We start from the raw sequence: 15,441 nt of genomic DNA, 5'->3' as shown, positions 1-15,441 counted from the left end.
CAAATGCCACAGCTATGAAAATCAAATGCCACTCAGCTAGGAAAATCAAATGCCACAGCTATGAAAATCAAATGCCACTCAGCTAGGAAAATCAAATGCCACAGCTATGAAAATCAAATGCCACTCAGCTAGGAAAATCAAATGCCACTCAGCTAGGAAAATCAAATGCCACTCAGCTAGGAAAATCAAATGCCACTCAGCTAGGAAAATCAAATGCCACTCAGCTATGAAAATCAAATGCCACAGCTATGAAAATCAAATGCCACTCAGCTAGGAAAATCAAATGCCACAGCTATGAAAATCAAATGCCACTCAGCTAGGAAAATCAAATGCCACAGCTATGAAAATCAAATGCCACTCAGCTAGGAAAATCAAATGCCACTCAGCTAGGAAAATCAAGCATCATTCAATTTATACAATCAAGTATCATTAAACTAAGTCAAAGAGAAGTATGGAAGGCCAATCAATCAAGTGCTCATAAAGGACCAGCTCCTAGATGCATCCAACAGTCTGTCTTCTGTTTACTCTGGTCAAATACTATGATTTAGCTGGTCCAGACTGTTTACTCTGGTCAAATAGTATGATTTAGCTGGTCCAGACTGTTCACTCTGGTCAAATACTATGATTTAGCTGGTCCAGACGGTTTACTCTGGTCAAATACTATGATTTATCTGGTCCAGACTGTTTACTCTGGTCAAATACTATGATTTATCTGGTCCAGACGGTTTACTCTTGTCAAATACTATGATTTAGCTGGTCCAGACGGTTTACTCTTGTCAAATACTATGATTTAGCTGGTCCAGACTGTTTACTCTGGTCAAATACTATGATCTAGCTGGTCCAGACGGTTTTCTCTGGTCAAATACTATGATTTAGCTGGTCCAGACTGTTTACTCTGGTCAAATACTATGATTTAGCTGGTCCAGACTGTTCACTCTGGTCAAGTACTATGATTTAGCTGGTCCAGACTGTTCACTCTGGTCAAATACTATGATTTAGCTGGTCCAGACTGTTCACTCTGGTCAAATACTATGATTTAGCTGGTCCAGACTGTTTACTCTGGTCAAATACTATGATTTAGCAGGTTAAGGTGATGGCTCAGGGGAATTACAACAAACAGGATTCACACACACACACACACACACACACACACACACACACACACACACACACACACACACACACACACACACACACACACACACACACACACACACACACACACACACACACACACACACACACACACACACACACACACGTTAACCTATGGCTCAAACAGACAAAGAGGGTTATATCCACAAAGAGCCCAACATAGAGAGAAAGAGAGCGTGAGAGAGAGAGCATGAGTACCTGCATCTTATTTACCCCCTGCAGTTGAGCTGAAGCACTTCACTAGCAAGTCTCCCTGGCCTGAAAAAAGTGACCTACCTCCCTCCATCCATAGAGACAGAAAAAGCCCTCTGCTTTCAGCCATAGTCAAAACACTTGAGCTGAATGACTGGTAAGCGTGAATAGCCATTTGACATGAACAATCCGGTACATGAACGATCTGGTGCAGGATTCAGCTCTGTTATTTTTACATGACAGTATCACTACTCATAGACACAGAAAGAGCGCAGCCTTGTGGTCAACGTGTGTAACTGAAGAGACTTTGACAGGCACAGGTCTGCTCTTCCAGTATGAACTGTATGACCCATCATCAATCACCACCAGGAAACAACATTTTCAGACTGAACCTAGTCTAGTCTAGAGGCTATCAACAGGCTAGTACACAGCATAGAGACAGGGAGTGTGTCCTACTGGCCTGCACACACATGAACGGACACAGATACACATATAGGCCTCCACGCACGCACGCGCACACACAGTTATGATTGATGGTCAGTGCTAAACTCAGCCACTCTTAATCAGTGTCTCTCCGCTGGTCGAGCAGTCCATTGTGACTTCAGCAGGGCTACATGACACTAGGATGAACGATCATGTATAGTTGAGCTGACACTTCCAAAGGATGGACTTCCACAGCAAAGCTATCCTCCACTTCCTCAATGACACCAGTAAACCACGTGGAAGCTATTGGCATTCAGTAGATCAACACTTTGCTTAACCCCTATAGACGGACTCCCAGTAGTTCTCACTGACATTCAAAGAGTCGGTTTTGGTCTTCATGCCTCTAGCTCGTACGGCCGATGGACAGGCCCATTTATTTGTCCCAGGACTATACCTGATAAGAGTAATGTTACTGCATACACGGTCTTCATCTCAAAAGGTACGTCTTAGATTTCAAATGAACAACCATGTACAAGCCACATGGTCATGGCTCTAATAGTGACTAAGGTAAGTGATAGCCAAGGAATGGGGGTCTATTTGGAATTCAGAAGGACGGTGTGTGATAGTGGGTGGAGGTGGAAAGATGTGGAGGGAGAGAGCGGTGAGGTGGTGAGAGGACTTGGAATGGGGGTCTATTTGGAATTCAGAAAGACGGTGTGTGATAGGGGGTGGAGGTGGAAAGATGTGGAGGGAGAGAGCGGTGAGGTGGTGAGAGGACTTGGAATGGGGGTCTATTTGGAATTCAGAAGGACGGTGTGTGATAGGGGGTGGAGGTGGAAAGATGTGGAGGGAGAGAGCGGTGAGGTGGTGAGAGGACTTGGAATGGGGGTCTATTTGGAATTCAGAAGGACGGTGTGTGATAGGGGGTGGAGGTGGAAAGATGTGGAGGGAGAGAGCGGTGAGGTGGTGAGAGGACTTGGAATGGGGGTCTATTTGGAATTCAGAAGGACGGTGTGTGATAGGGGGTGGAGGTGGAAAGATGTGGAGGGAGAGAGCGGTGAGGTGGTGAGAGGACTTGGAATGGGGGTCTATTTGGAATTCAGAAGGACGGTGTGTGATAGGGGGTGGAGGTGGAAAGATGTGGAGGGAGAGAGAGGTGAGGTGGTGAGAGGACTTGGAATGGGGGTCTATTTGGAATTCAGAAGGACGGTGTGTGATAGGGGGTGGAGGAGGAAAGATGTGGAGGGAGAGAGAGGTGAGGTGGTGAGAGGACTTGAACATAAAAGGCCGTTGAGGGTGTTATTCAGTCGATTCACAACATGGTGGCAGCAAAACAGTACAGATGGCAACAGATTCAAAAGACCTCTCACTTTACGGACTATAATCCCAAACACACGCTCACATGCTTGTACACAAACACACACACACACTTGTACACACACACACATAGCCATGAAGGAAGGAAAGGATGGGAAGACAGGAAGTCATTTCCACCTCAGGAGTTCAGAAACACCTACTGGGACTATAAGGTTCTATCTAGATCTAGATTTTGGTCAAAATGTAGTTGTTGACATAGCCTTATTCCGTTCAGTGTTCTCTACCTAAATAGTATTATAAATACCCTAATTCATGTTGTTAAGTTGAAAAGAATAAGATTTAAAAAAAATAGCTGACACTGTTCAAACCAATGAGGGTTCTGAACTTTAAAGTCAACTATCTCAGAATTTTCTTTTAGCAGATAGAACCTTATAGTTCCAAGCTCTCAATTTGGCGTAACTAAGTGTGATCAATGTGGTTATATTTCCTGTTCGCCAATCTATACAGTTAATTAAACTAGATTTGTCTCTTCTAACCTCACAGAGGTTCAATACTGAATGAGTATATTATGTGGCTCATCACAAAGGCCTTTATCATGTAGGAGTTCCCCCTCGGCCGGTCGGTTGGTTGTTTGGTCGGTTGGTGAGTGGCCGTTGTTGCTTCTAGATGTTTCCACTTCACAATAACAGCACTTACAGTTGGCGGGGGCAGATCTAGTAGGGTAGACATTTGACAAACTGACTTGTTGGAAAGGTGGGATATTTTAATCTCTGTCACATATGGAACTGCTCGCATTAGGACCGCAGTTTATAACTGGATATTTTCAGTGAATTGCATTTGGGAAAATATTTGAAAATAAGTTTTATTAGCTGCTTCATTACAGGAGTTGCATGTTCAATAAAGCCTTTTGACTGTGAGACAATAGGCTTGCCATTGTTGAATGTTTCCATTAACCTTTTGTGACTAGGGGGCAGTATATTCATTTTTAGAAAAATAACATTCCTGTAGTAAACGGGATATTTTGTCAGGACAAGATGCTAGAATATGCATATAATTGACAGCTTAGGATAGAAAACACTCTAACGTTTCCAAAACTGTAAAAATATTGTCTGTGAGTATAACAGAACTGATATTGCAGGCGAAAGCCTGAGAAAAATACAATCCGGAAGTGCCTCATGTTTTAAAAGCGCTGCGTTCCAATGTGTCCCTATTGAGCAGTGAATGGGCTATCAACCAGATTCCTTTTTTTTTTTTTTTTTTTTTTGATTTTTGTTGAATACCCGTAAGCCGCTACATTGCGCAACTGGTCACCTAATGGCTCCCAGAGTGATTCTCGAGTAAAATACAGAGGTAGCCATTATTCCAATCGGTCCTACTGAAAAACCAATTGTCCCGGTGGATATATTATCAAATAGATATTTGAAAAACACCTTGAGGATTGATTATAAACAACGTTTGCCATGTTTCTGTCGATATTATGGAGCTAATTTGGAGTATTTTTCGGCGTTTTTGTGACTGCAGTTTCCGGGGGATTTCTCAGCCAAACGTGAAGAACAAACGGAGCTATTTCCCCTACAAAAATTTTATTTTTGGAAAAAAGGAACATTGGCTATATAACTGGGAGTCTCGTGAGTGAAAACATCCGAAGCTCATCAAAGGTAAACGATTTAATTTGATTGCTTTTCTGATTTCCGTGATCAAGTTACCTGCTGCTAGCTGGACAAAATGCTATGCTAGGCTATCGATAAACTTACACAAATGCTTGTCTAGCTTTGGCTGTAAAGCATATTTTGAAAAAAAGGCTAAGCTGTGTCTAAGCTGTGTCTCGATATATTTCACTTGTGATTTTCATGAATAGGAATATTTTCTAGGAATATTTATGTCCGTTGCGTTATGCTAATTAGTGTCAGTCGATGATTACGCTCCCTCATGTGGGATGGGGAGTCACAAGCTCTTAATGAAAAATGTCCTGTCCTTGTAAGCATGCATAGTATCAAAGAGGACAAGGCAAAGCGAGAGGTTACACTCTCGCCAAAATCTGTCCTAAATAAGTCCAATGCGTTTCTATGGGCTTATTTTCGGCCTTCTCGCCTTGGGCCGGCTTCCATTGTAATGGCGGAAACATAAGCATCTCGTCATTATATACAGATCTCTGATAGTATTTAATGTTGGTCATGTCATTTTACTTTTTGAAAAAAAGAATACAGTTTGTTGACTGGTTAATGAGGGTCAGTTAGTCTGCAGCGAAATTTACCAAAATGTGCATCCCTAATCTACATGGGTGATGTGAACGAACTTGATTTGTTACCAGTTGCCCCCCCAAAGTGAGCCATCTGTCCCTGAGTTCACACTCTCCGTACGCCATACAGCCTCCAACACAGAGAACAGAACACACAAACACACACAGATAATGCAATGCAGTCGGCCAAAGTATTCTAAAAGTCTATAGAGGATCTCCAAACTAACTCATCATGACCCTTCTGGGGATCTGATTGGCTTTGAATTACTTATGCCAAAGCCCTTTCAGTCAATCACAGAGATTGCTACTACAGGGTGACGGATGTCTGCTACTCAGTGTGTGAGAGACAGTATAGAGCCCAAGCCAAAACGTCTCTCTCTGCTACAATAAACTAATACTATGCTAGAGGCGAATGGGGAAGTCGATAGAGTGACAGGACAATTTGACTTTCCAATCAATGCTGTGGATGTCACGGCGTAAAGAGTCATCATTCTCCCCTCGCACAGACACTGCCACAGAGACAGGGTTGCCACAGAGACAGTTGATCAGGATCAATTATGTATTTCACACAGTCGCAACACAGTCACAACACAGTCACAACACAGTCACAACACATAGGGTATTATTCATTAGGGTATTACTTTAAAACATTTTATTGAACCTTTATTTAACTATTGGGTAAAGGGAAAACAGAGTTGTTGTTTTTTAATCTACTGTACCGATAAAAGTTTCCCAGTTCTCTTTAATCCCTTAATCCCATTTAACCTGCATCCCTCCATCACCCTGCATCCCTCCATCACCCTGCCTTCCCATTTAACCTGCATCCCTCCATCACCCTGCGTTCCCATTTAACCTGCATCCCTCCATCACCCTGCCTCCATTTAACCTCCATCACCCTGCCTTCCCATTTAACCTGCATCCCTCCATCACCCTGCCTTCCCATTTAACCTGCATCCCTCCATCACCCTGCCTTCCCATTTAACCTGCATCCCTCCATCACCCTGCCTCCCCATTTAACCTGCATCCCTCCATCACCCTGCCTTCCCATTTAACCTGCATCCCTCCATCACCCTGCCTCCCCATTTAACCTGCATCCCTCCATCACCCTGCCTTCCCATTTAACCTGCATCCCTCCATCACCCTGCCTTCCCATTTAACCTGCATCCCTCCATCACCCTGCCTTCCCATTTAACCTGCATCCCTCCATCACCCTGCCTTCCCATTTAACCTGCATCCCTCCATCACCCTGCCTTCCCATTTAACCTGCATCCCTCCATCACCCTGCCTTCCCATTTAACCTGCATCCCTCCATCACCCTGCCTCCATTTAACCTCCCTCCATCACCCTGCCTTCCCCATTTAACCTGCATTTAACCTCCATCACCCTGCCTTCCCATTTAACCTGCATCCCTCCATCACCCTGCATCCCTCCATCATTTAACCTGCATCCCTCCATCACCCTGCCTTCCCATTTAACCTGCATCCCTCCATCACCCTGCCTTCCCATTTAACCTGCATCCCTCCATCACCCTGCCTTCCCATTTAACCTGCATCCCTCCATCACCCTGCCTCCATTTAACCTGCATTCCTCCATCACCCTGCCTCCCCATTTAACCTGCACCCCTCCATCACCCTGCCTTCCCATTTAACCTGCATCCCTCCATCACCCTGCCTTCCCATTTAACCTGCATCCCTCCATCACCCTGCCTTCCCATTTAACCTGCATCCCTCCATCACCCTGCCTTCCCATTTAACCTGCATCCCTCCATCACCCTGCCTCCCATTTAACCTGCATTCCTCCATCACCCTGCCTCCCCATTTAACCTGCACCCCTCCATCACCCTGCCTTCCCATTTAACCTGCATCCCTCCATCACCCTGCCTTCCCATTTAACCTGCATCCCTCCATCACCCTGCCTTCCCATTTAACCTGCATCCCTCCATCACCCTGCCTTCCCATTTAACCTGCATCCCTCCATCACCCTGCCTTCCCATTTAACCTGCATCCCTCCATCACCCTGCCTTCCCATTTAAACTGCATCCCTCCATCACCCTGCCTCCATTTAACCTGCATCCCTCCATCACCCTGCCTTCCCCTCCATTTTTAACCTGCATTCCTCCATCACCCTGCCTTCCCATTTAACCTGCATCCCTCCATCACCCTGCATCCCCCCATCACCCTGCCTTCCCATTTAACCTGCATCCCTCCATCACCCTGCCTTCCCATTTAACCTGCATCCCTCCATCACCCTGCCTCCATTTAACCTGCATTCCTCCATCACCCTGCCTCCCCATTTAACCTGCATCCCTCCATCACCCTGCCTTCCCATTTAACCTGCCTCCCTCCATCACCCTGCCTCCATTTAACCTGCATCCCTCCATCACCCTGCCTCCCCATTTAACCTGCATCCCTCCATCACCCTGCCTTCCCATTTAACCTGCATCCCTCCATCACCCTGCCTTCCCATTTAACCTGCATCCCTCCATCACCCTGCCTTCCCATTTAACCTGCATCCCTCCATCACCCTGCCTCCATTTAACCTGCATCCCTCCATCACCCTGCCTTCCCATTTAACCTGCATTCCTCCATCACCCTGCCTTCCCATTTAACCTGCATCCCTCCATCACCCTGCATCCCTCCATCACCCTGCCTTCCCATTTAACCTGCATCCCTCCATCACCCTGCCTTCCCATTTAACCTGCATCCCTCCATCACCCTGCCTCCATTTAACCTGCATTCCTCCATCACCCTGCCTCCCCATTTAACCTGCATCCCTCCATCACCCTGCCTTCCCATTTAACCTGCCTCCCTCCATCACCCTGCCTCCATTTAACCTGCATCCCTCCATCACCCTGCCTTCCCATTTAACCTGCATCCCTCCATCACCCTGCCTTCCCATTTAACCTGCATCCGTCCATCAACCTGCATCCCTCCATCACCCTGCCTCCCCATTTAACCTGCATCCCTCCATCACCCTCCCTTCTCTCTCCCCCTCCTCTGCTCCCCTCTACCTCTTTTCCCTCCCCTCCCCTCCCTGACCCCTCTACCCTTCACTCACCGATCTCCTTCCCCAGGCCTGAGTGCAAAATAGCCCCAGCAGAGGTCACCACAGCACAGCTCCTAAAGCCTCTCTGGGCCCCTTGTCTGTAGAGCTGCTCCAGGGACAGGCGCGGTACCAAGCGGGCCCAGCCCAGTGAAGAGAAAGGCTGCTCAGACCCGTCCAGCGTCCTCAGCCGGGCCTGGTCCTTCAGCTCACACAGTAGTTCCCTGGAGCTCTGAGCAGCTCGCCGGCCTCCTTTATAGGATACGTGGTGCTTGTTGGCACTCAGGTAGTCCCGCTTGGCGTGCTGCAGTCGCGGGGACAGCATCCCAGAGGACACTTTTCCCCGCCAGAGTCGCTGCACCAGTGAGGCAGACTTGGAGGAGTAGTCCTCCTCTAAACCCTCCTCTTCTTTTCCTCGCCTCTCCCCCCCATGATCCCCCACCATGGTCCACCTCTTGTGGCTTTTGTTAGTCTCTACCCCCTCTTCATCCTCACGTGAGGACCGGCGTGTGGTTCGATTGGGCCCCCGGCCGGTGGTCCAGGCAGGTCTCTCACTGTTTCGAGTTACTGTCTGGTCGGAGTGGGAACCCACGTTCTCCGTGCTAGAGGAGGACCAGGCAGCCAGGGTCTGGGCGTCCAGGTAGTCCTGCTGCTGGCGGCTGCCCCCCTCCATCTCTTGGCTGGTCCCGTAGCTCAGCTCCAGGCCAGGCTCAGGGGTGGTGGAGGAGGAGCTAGGCTCGGAGTCTGGGTAATGGTTAGGGTCTTGGTCGGGATATTCTGTGGTAAAGGTGTTGTAGGTGGGTTCGGGCCGGGAGCCCATGATGGAGCGGTGCTGCTGGTGGGAGGCGCCTTGGATGGAGGCCAGGCGCCGTGTGTCGGGGTGCTGGGAGAGCGAGGAGCTGGCGGAGGTCAGGGGCTCGTTGTGCACAGGGGTATCCAGGAAGTAGGAGAGCAGAGCCAGGAAGAGGAGGGCCCATGCCAACATGCCCACCAACAGCAGCCTCCGCCACTGACGCATACTGGACTTCATCTCCTTACAATCTCTCACACACTTATAAGCACACCAGGCCAGCTCCAATCAGCAGTCAGAAGCCAGGACACAGCAGAGAGGACAGCCGGAGGGCCTGCAGAGGTGAGAGGTCAAAGGTGACAGTTAGTCTACACCTTAAGTGGACCTGAATGTTTTGACTTTGGTTAAAATAAATCCCCAGTCTTTTCAGATATATTGGTATTAGTGTGTGTGTGTATCTTATTGTCTTTTCCTAGACTTACCTCACCTGGTGCCCCTATATATAGTTTGGGCTTCTCAAACTAACGTGGAAATTCTGGTAATATCTGAAACTTGGCTAAAGAAGACTGTGCCAGATACTGACGTGTCTCTGGCTGGTTATAGATCTGGCAGAGGTGAAGGTGTCGTCAGATTTACAAAAGACAACTTACATTTTCAACATGTGCTCTTCGCCAATTGTCTGACTTGCTATCTAACTTGGTGAATCTGAAAGATTAATTTTGGGTGATATTAATCTGGATTAGTTAATGTCAGTTTCTGATATACTGATATCTTTCAGCCTCATTTGATAACTGAACGAAGCCGCCTGTCACGCCTTGGTCATAGTATTTTGTGTTTGCGTTATATATTTGGTCAGGCCAGGGTGTGACATGGGTTTAAATGTGTTTCGTATTGGGGTTTTGTAGGCATTGGGATTGCGGCTGAGTAGGGGTTTGGCTGCCTGAGGCGGTTCTCAATCAGAGTCAGGTGATTCTCGTTGTCTCTGATTGGGAACCATATTTAGGTAGCCGGGGTTTCACTGTGTATTTCGTGGGTGATTGTTCCTGTCTCTGTGTAGTTTCACCAGATAGGCTGTAATTAGGTTTTCACGTTCCGTTTGTTGATTTGTATTTATTTAGTTATTTCATGTTTCGCTATTTATTCATTAAAGACATGAGTAACCACCACGCTGCATTTTGGTCCGACTCTCCTTCAACAAACGAACGCCGTTACACCGCTTCAACTTTAAACACACTGAAAAATCTATTTTACAGTGCCTTGAAAAAGTATTCATCGCCCTTGGAGTTTTTCCTATTTTGTTAAAAATATGTGCACTTGTATTCACCTGATTTGCTATGAAGCCCCTAAATAAGATCTGGTGCAACCAATTATCTTCAGAAGTCAAATAATTAGTTAAATAAACTCCACCTGTGTGCCTTCTAAGTGTCACATGACCTGTCACAAAAGGCCCCAGAGTCTGCAACACCACTAAGCAAGGGGCACTACCAAGCAAGTGGCACCACGAAGACCAAGGAGCTCTCCAAACAGGTCAGGGACAAAGTTGTAGAGAGGTACAGATCAGGGAAGGGTTATAAAAAAATATCAGAAACTTTGAACATCCCACGGAGCACCATTAAATCCATTATAAAAAAATATGGCACCGCAACAAACCTGCCAAGAGAGGGCTGCCCACCAATACTCATGGACCAGGCAAGGAGGGTATTAATCAGAGGCAACAAAGAGACCAAAGATAACCCTGAAGGAGCTGCAAAGTTCCACAGCGGAGAATGGAGTATCTGTCCATAGGACCACTTTAAGCCATACACTCCACAGAGCTGGGCTTTACGAAAGATTAGCCAGAAAAAAAGGCATTGTTTAAAAAAGAAAATAAGCAAACACTTTTGCGCTTCGCCAAAAGGCATGTGGGAGACCCCCAAACATATGGAAGAAGGTACTCTTTTCAGATCTGATTTTTTTCCCCTTTATGGACATCAAGGAAAACGCTATGTCTGGCGCAAACCCAACACCTCTCATCACACCGAGAACAACATCCCCACAGTGAAGCACGGTGGTGGCAGCATCATGAGGGGGGACGTTTTTCCATTGGCAGGGACTGGGAAACTGGTCAGAATTGAAGGAATGATGGATGATGCTAAATACGGGGAAATTCTTGAGAGAAACCTGTTTCAGTCTTCCAGAGATTTGAGACTGGTACGGAGGTTCACTTTCGAGCAGGACAATGACCCTAAGCATACTGCTAAAGTAACACTCAGATGGTTTAAGGGGAAACATTTAAATGTCTTGGAATGGCCTAGTCAAAGCCCAGACCGCAATCCAATTGAGAATCTGTGGTATGACTTAAAGATTGCTGTACACCAGCGGAACCCATCCAACTTCAAGGAGCTGGAGCAGTTCTGCCTTGAAGAATGGGCAAAAATCTGAGTGGCTAGATGTGCCCAGCTTATAGAGACATACCCAAAGAGACCACTCTCTGGCAACTTGTCTGGACCTCTGGCAATCTCTATGGGGGTACCACAGGGTTAAATTCTCGGGCCGACTCTTTTCTCTGTATATATCAATGATGTCGCTCTTGCTGCGGGCGATTCCTTGATAAACCTCTATGCAGACGACACCATTCTGTATACTTCTGGCCCTTCCTTGTACACTGTGCTAACTAACCTCCAAACGAGCTTCAATGCCATACAACACTCCGTCCGTGGCATCCAACTTCTCTTAAACACTAGAAAAGCATGCATTTGGTTTTACAACCATTTTTGCCCGCACCCGCCCGCCCGACTAGCATCACCACCTTGGACGGTTCCGACCTAGAATATGTGGACAACTATAAATACCTAGGTGTCTGGCTAGACTGTAAACTCTCCTTCCAGAGTTTACAGTCTCCAATCTCCAATCAAAAATAAAATCTAGAATCGGCTTTCTATTTTGCAACAAAGCCTCCTTCACTCACTCCGCCAAACTTACGCCTTTGGCGATGTCATCTACAAAATAGCTTTCAATACTCTACTCAGCAAACTGGATGCAGTCTATCACAGTGCCATCCGTTGTTACCAAATAACCTTATACCACCCACCACTGCGACCTGTATGCTCTAGTCGGCTGCCACTCGCTACATATTCATCACATATTCATCGCCAGACCCATTGGCTCCGGGTTATCTATAACTCTATGCTAGGTAAAGCTCCGCCTTATCTCAGTTCACGATAACAACACCCACCCGTAGTACACGTTACAGCAGGTATATCTCACTGATCATCCCCAAAGCCAACATCTCATTTGGCCGCCTTTACTTCCAGTTCTCTGCTGCCAGTGACTGGAACAAATTGCAAAAATCGCTGAAGTTGGAGACTTTTATTTCCCTCACCAACTTTAAAAATCAACTATCTGAGCAGCTAAACGATCGCTGCAGCTGTACATAGTCCATCTGTAAATAGCCCACCCAATCTACCTACCTCATCCCCATACTGTTTTTATTTGATTTACTTTTCTGCTCTTTTGCAACACCAGTATCTCTACTTGCACATGATCATCTGATCATTTATCACTCCAGTGTTAATCTGCTAAATTGTAATTATTCGCCTACCTCCTCATGCCTTTTGCACACAATGTATATAGACTTTTTTTCTACTGTGTTATTGACTTGTTTATTATTTACTCTATGTGTAACTCTGTGTTGTTGTCTGTTCACACTGCTATGCTTTATCTTGGCCAGGTCGCAGTTGTAAATGAGAACTTGTTCTCAACTAGCCTACCTGGTTAAATAAAGGTGAAATTAAAAAATGAAAAAATCTCTACTTGTACATCATCATCTGCTCATTTATCGCTCCAGTGTTAATCTGCTAAATTGTAATTATTGCCTACCTCCTCATGCCTTTTGCACACAATGTATATAGACTTTATTTTTTATATTGTGTCATTGACTTGTTTATTGTGTTATTGGCTTGTTTATTGTTTATTCCATGTGTAACTCTGTGTTGTTGTCTGTGTCACACTGCTTTGCTTTATCTTGTCCAGGTCGCAGTTGTAAATGAGAACTTGTTCTCAACTAATCTACCTGGTTAAATAAAGGTGAAATAAACTGCAACTGTAATTTCTGCAAAAGGTGGCTCAACAAAGTATTGACTTTGGGGGGGAATAGTTATGCACGCTCACATTCCGTTTTTTTGTCTTATATGGTGTTTGTTTCACAATTAAAAATATTTTGCATCTTCAAAGTGGTAGGCATGTTGTGTAAATCAAATGTTACAAACCTCCCCAAAATCTATTTTAATTCCAGGTTGTAAGGCAACAGAATAGGAAAAATGCCAAGGGGGTGAATACTTTCACATGCCACTGTACATATTATTTTGACAAATGCCCTTTATAAGTATACAGCCAATGGAATTTTTGTTAATGAGTTTAGTCACCATTGTCCGTTGCCTGCATAAGAGATGGAAAGCTACCTAAATCTTGGCCTCACATTATTACAAAGATAAATTATAGCAATTTCAATGAGCAACAATTATTGTCTGATCTGGGAATGTATGAATGGGGGGATTGTGTCAGATATCTCTGACTTGGATCAGGCCCGAAATTGTTTTATTTATTTGCTACACTCTATTGCAGATAAGCATGCTCCGTTCAAGAAACTTAGGGTAAGGGACAGACTATTATGGACTACAAAGGGAAGACCAGCCGCGAGCTTCCCAGTGACACAAGGATTCCAGATGTGATAAATGACTTCTATGCGCGCTTCGAGGCAAGCAACACTGAGGCATGCATGAGAGCACCAACTGTTCTGGATAGCAGATGAGTAAGACCTTTAAACAGGTCAACATTCACAAGGCCGCAGGGCCAGACAGATTACCAGGACGTTTTGCAAGTGTCTTCACTTCACTGCATTGTCGGAACTAGAAGCACAAGCATTTCGCTACACTCGCATTAACATCTGCTAACCATGTGTATGTGACAAATACATTTGATTTGATTTTTCGCTGACATTTTCCACCAGACCCTGACCAAGTCTGTAATACCTACATGTTTCAAGCAGTCCACCATAGTCAATGTGCCCAAGAATGCCATGGTAACCTGCTGAAATGACTATCGACCCGTAGAACTCACGTCTACGTCTGAAGCGCTTTGAAAGGCTGGTCATGGCTTACATCAACACCATCATCCCAGAAATCCTAGACCCACTCCAGTTCGCATACCGCCCCAATAGATCCACAGATGACACAATCTCTATTGCACTACACACTGCCCTTTCCCACCTGGACAAAAGGAACACTTATGTGAGAATGCTGTTCATTGACTACAGCTCAGCTTTCAGCACCATGGTGTGCTCAAAGCTCATCACTAAACTCATCACTAAGCTAAGGACCCTGGGACTAAACACCTCCCTCTGCAACTGGATCCTGGATTTTCTGACGGCCGGCCCCAGGTGGTAAGGGTAGGCAGCAACATCTTCCACGCTGATCCTCAACACAGAAGCCCCTCAGGGGTGCATGCTTAGTCCCCTCCTGTACTCCCTGTTCACCCACAACTGCGTGACCAAGCACAACTCCAACACCATCATTGAGTTTGCCAACGACAATGGTGGTAGGCAACGTCGAGACAGCCGATAGGGAGGAGGTCAGAGACCTGGCCGTGTGGTGCCAGAACAACAACCTCTCCCACAATGTGATTAAGACAAAGGAGATGATCGTGGACTAGAGGAAAAGGAGGGCCAAGCAAACCACCATTCACATCGATGAGACTGTAGTGGAGCAGGTCCAGAGCTCCAACTTTCTTTCATGTTCCAAACACACCTATGACAGACAGTCATGAAGAGGGCAAGACAACGCCTATTTGCCCTCAGGAGACTGAAAAGCTTTGGCATGGGTCATTATATCTTCAAAATGTTCTACAGCTGCACCATCTAGAGCATCACTGCCTGGTATGGCAAATGCTGGGCATCCGCATGCACGGCACTACAGAGGGTAGTGCGTACAGCCCAGTACATCACTGGGGGCAAACTTCCTACCATCCAGAACCTCTATACCAGGCGATGTCAGAAGAAGGCCAACAAAATTGCCAAAGACTCCAGCCACCTTAGTCAAATACTGTTCTCTCTGCTACTGCACGGCAAGCGGTACCAGAGTGGCAAGTCTAGGTCCAAAATGCTCCTTAACCTCTTGCTCCTACCTGGCACGCAGGCCTCCCATCTAGAGATCTGGAAATGCAAATGCGCTACGCTAAATGCTAATAGTATTATTTAAAACTCAAACGTTCATTAAAATACACATGCAGGGTATTGAATTAAAGCTAC

At 46.1% G+C, this 15,441-nt stretch overlaps 1 protein-coding gene across 2 annotated transcripts in view; it reads right to left on the bottom strand.

The window, feature by feature from the left end:
* Positions 1-15,441, bottom strand: part of LOC118366594 (beta-galactoside alpha-2,6-sialyltransferase 2-like) — a 102,835-nt gene that overhangs the window by 24,791 nt on the left and 62,603 nt on the right. For both annotated transcript variants that reach the window (XM_052493165.1, XM_052493164.1), the window contains one exon: positions 8,384-9,492. In XM_052493165.1, the coding sequence (XP_052349125.1) occupies positions 8,384-9,398 (1,015 nt within the window). In that variant the 5' untranslated portion in view covers positions 9,399-9,492. The remainder of the gene's footprint in view (positions 1-8,383; positions 9,493-15,441) is intronic.

Source organism: Oncorhynchus keta, chromosome 34 (genome assembly GCF_023373465.1).
Source record: "Oncorhynchus keta strain PuntledgeMale-10-30-2019 chromosome 34, Oket_V2, whole genome shotgun sequence".
Classification (NCBI taxonomy): Eukaryota; Metazoa; Chordata; class Actinopteri; order Salmoniformes; family Salmonidae; genus Oncorhynchus; species Oncorhynchus keta.
Note: the sequence above shows the minus strand (reverse complement) of the source record. Positions and strands in the feature narration are given on the sequence as shown.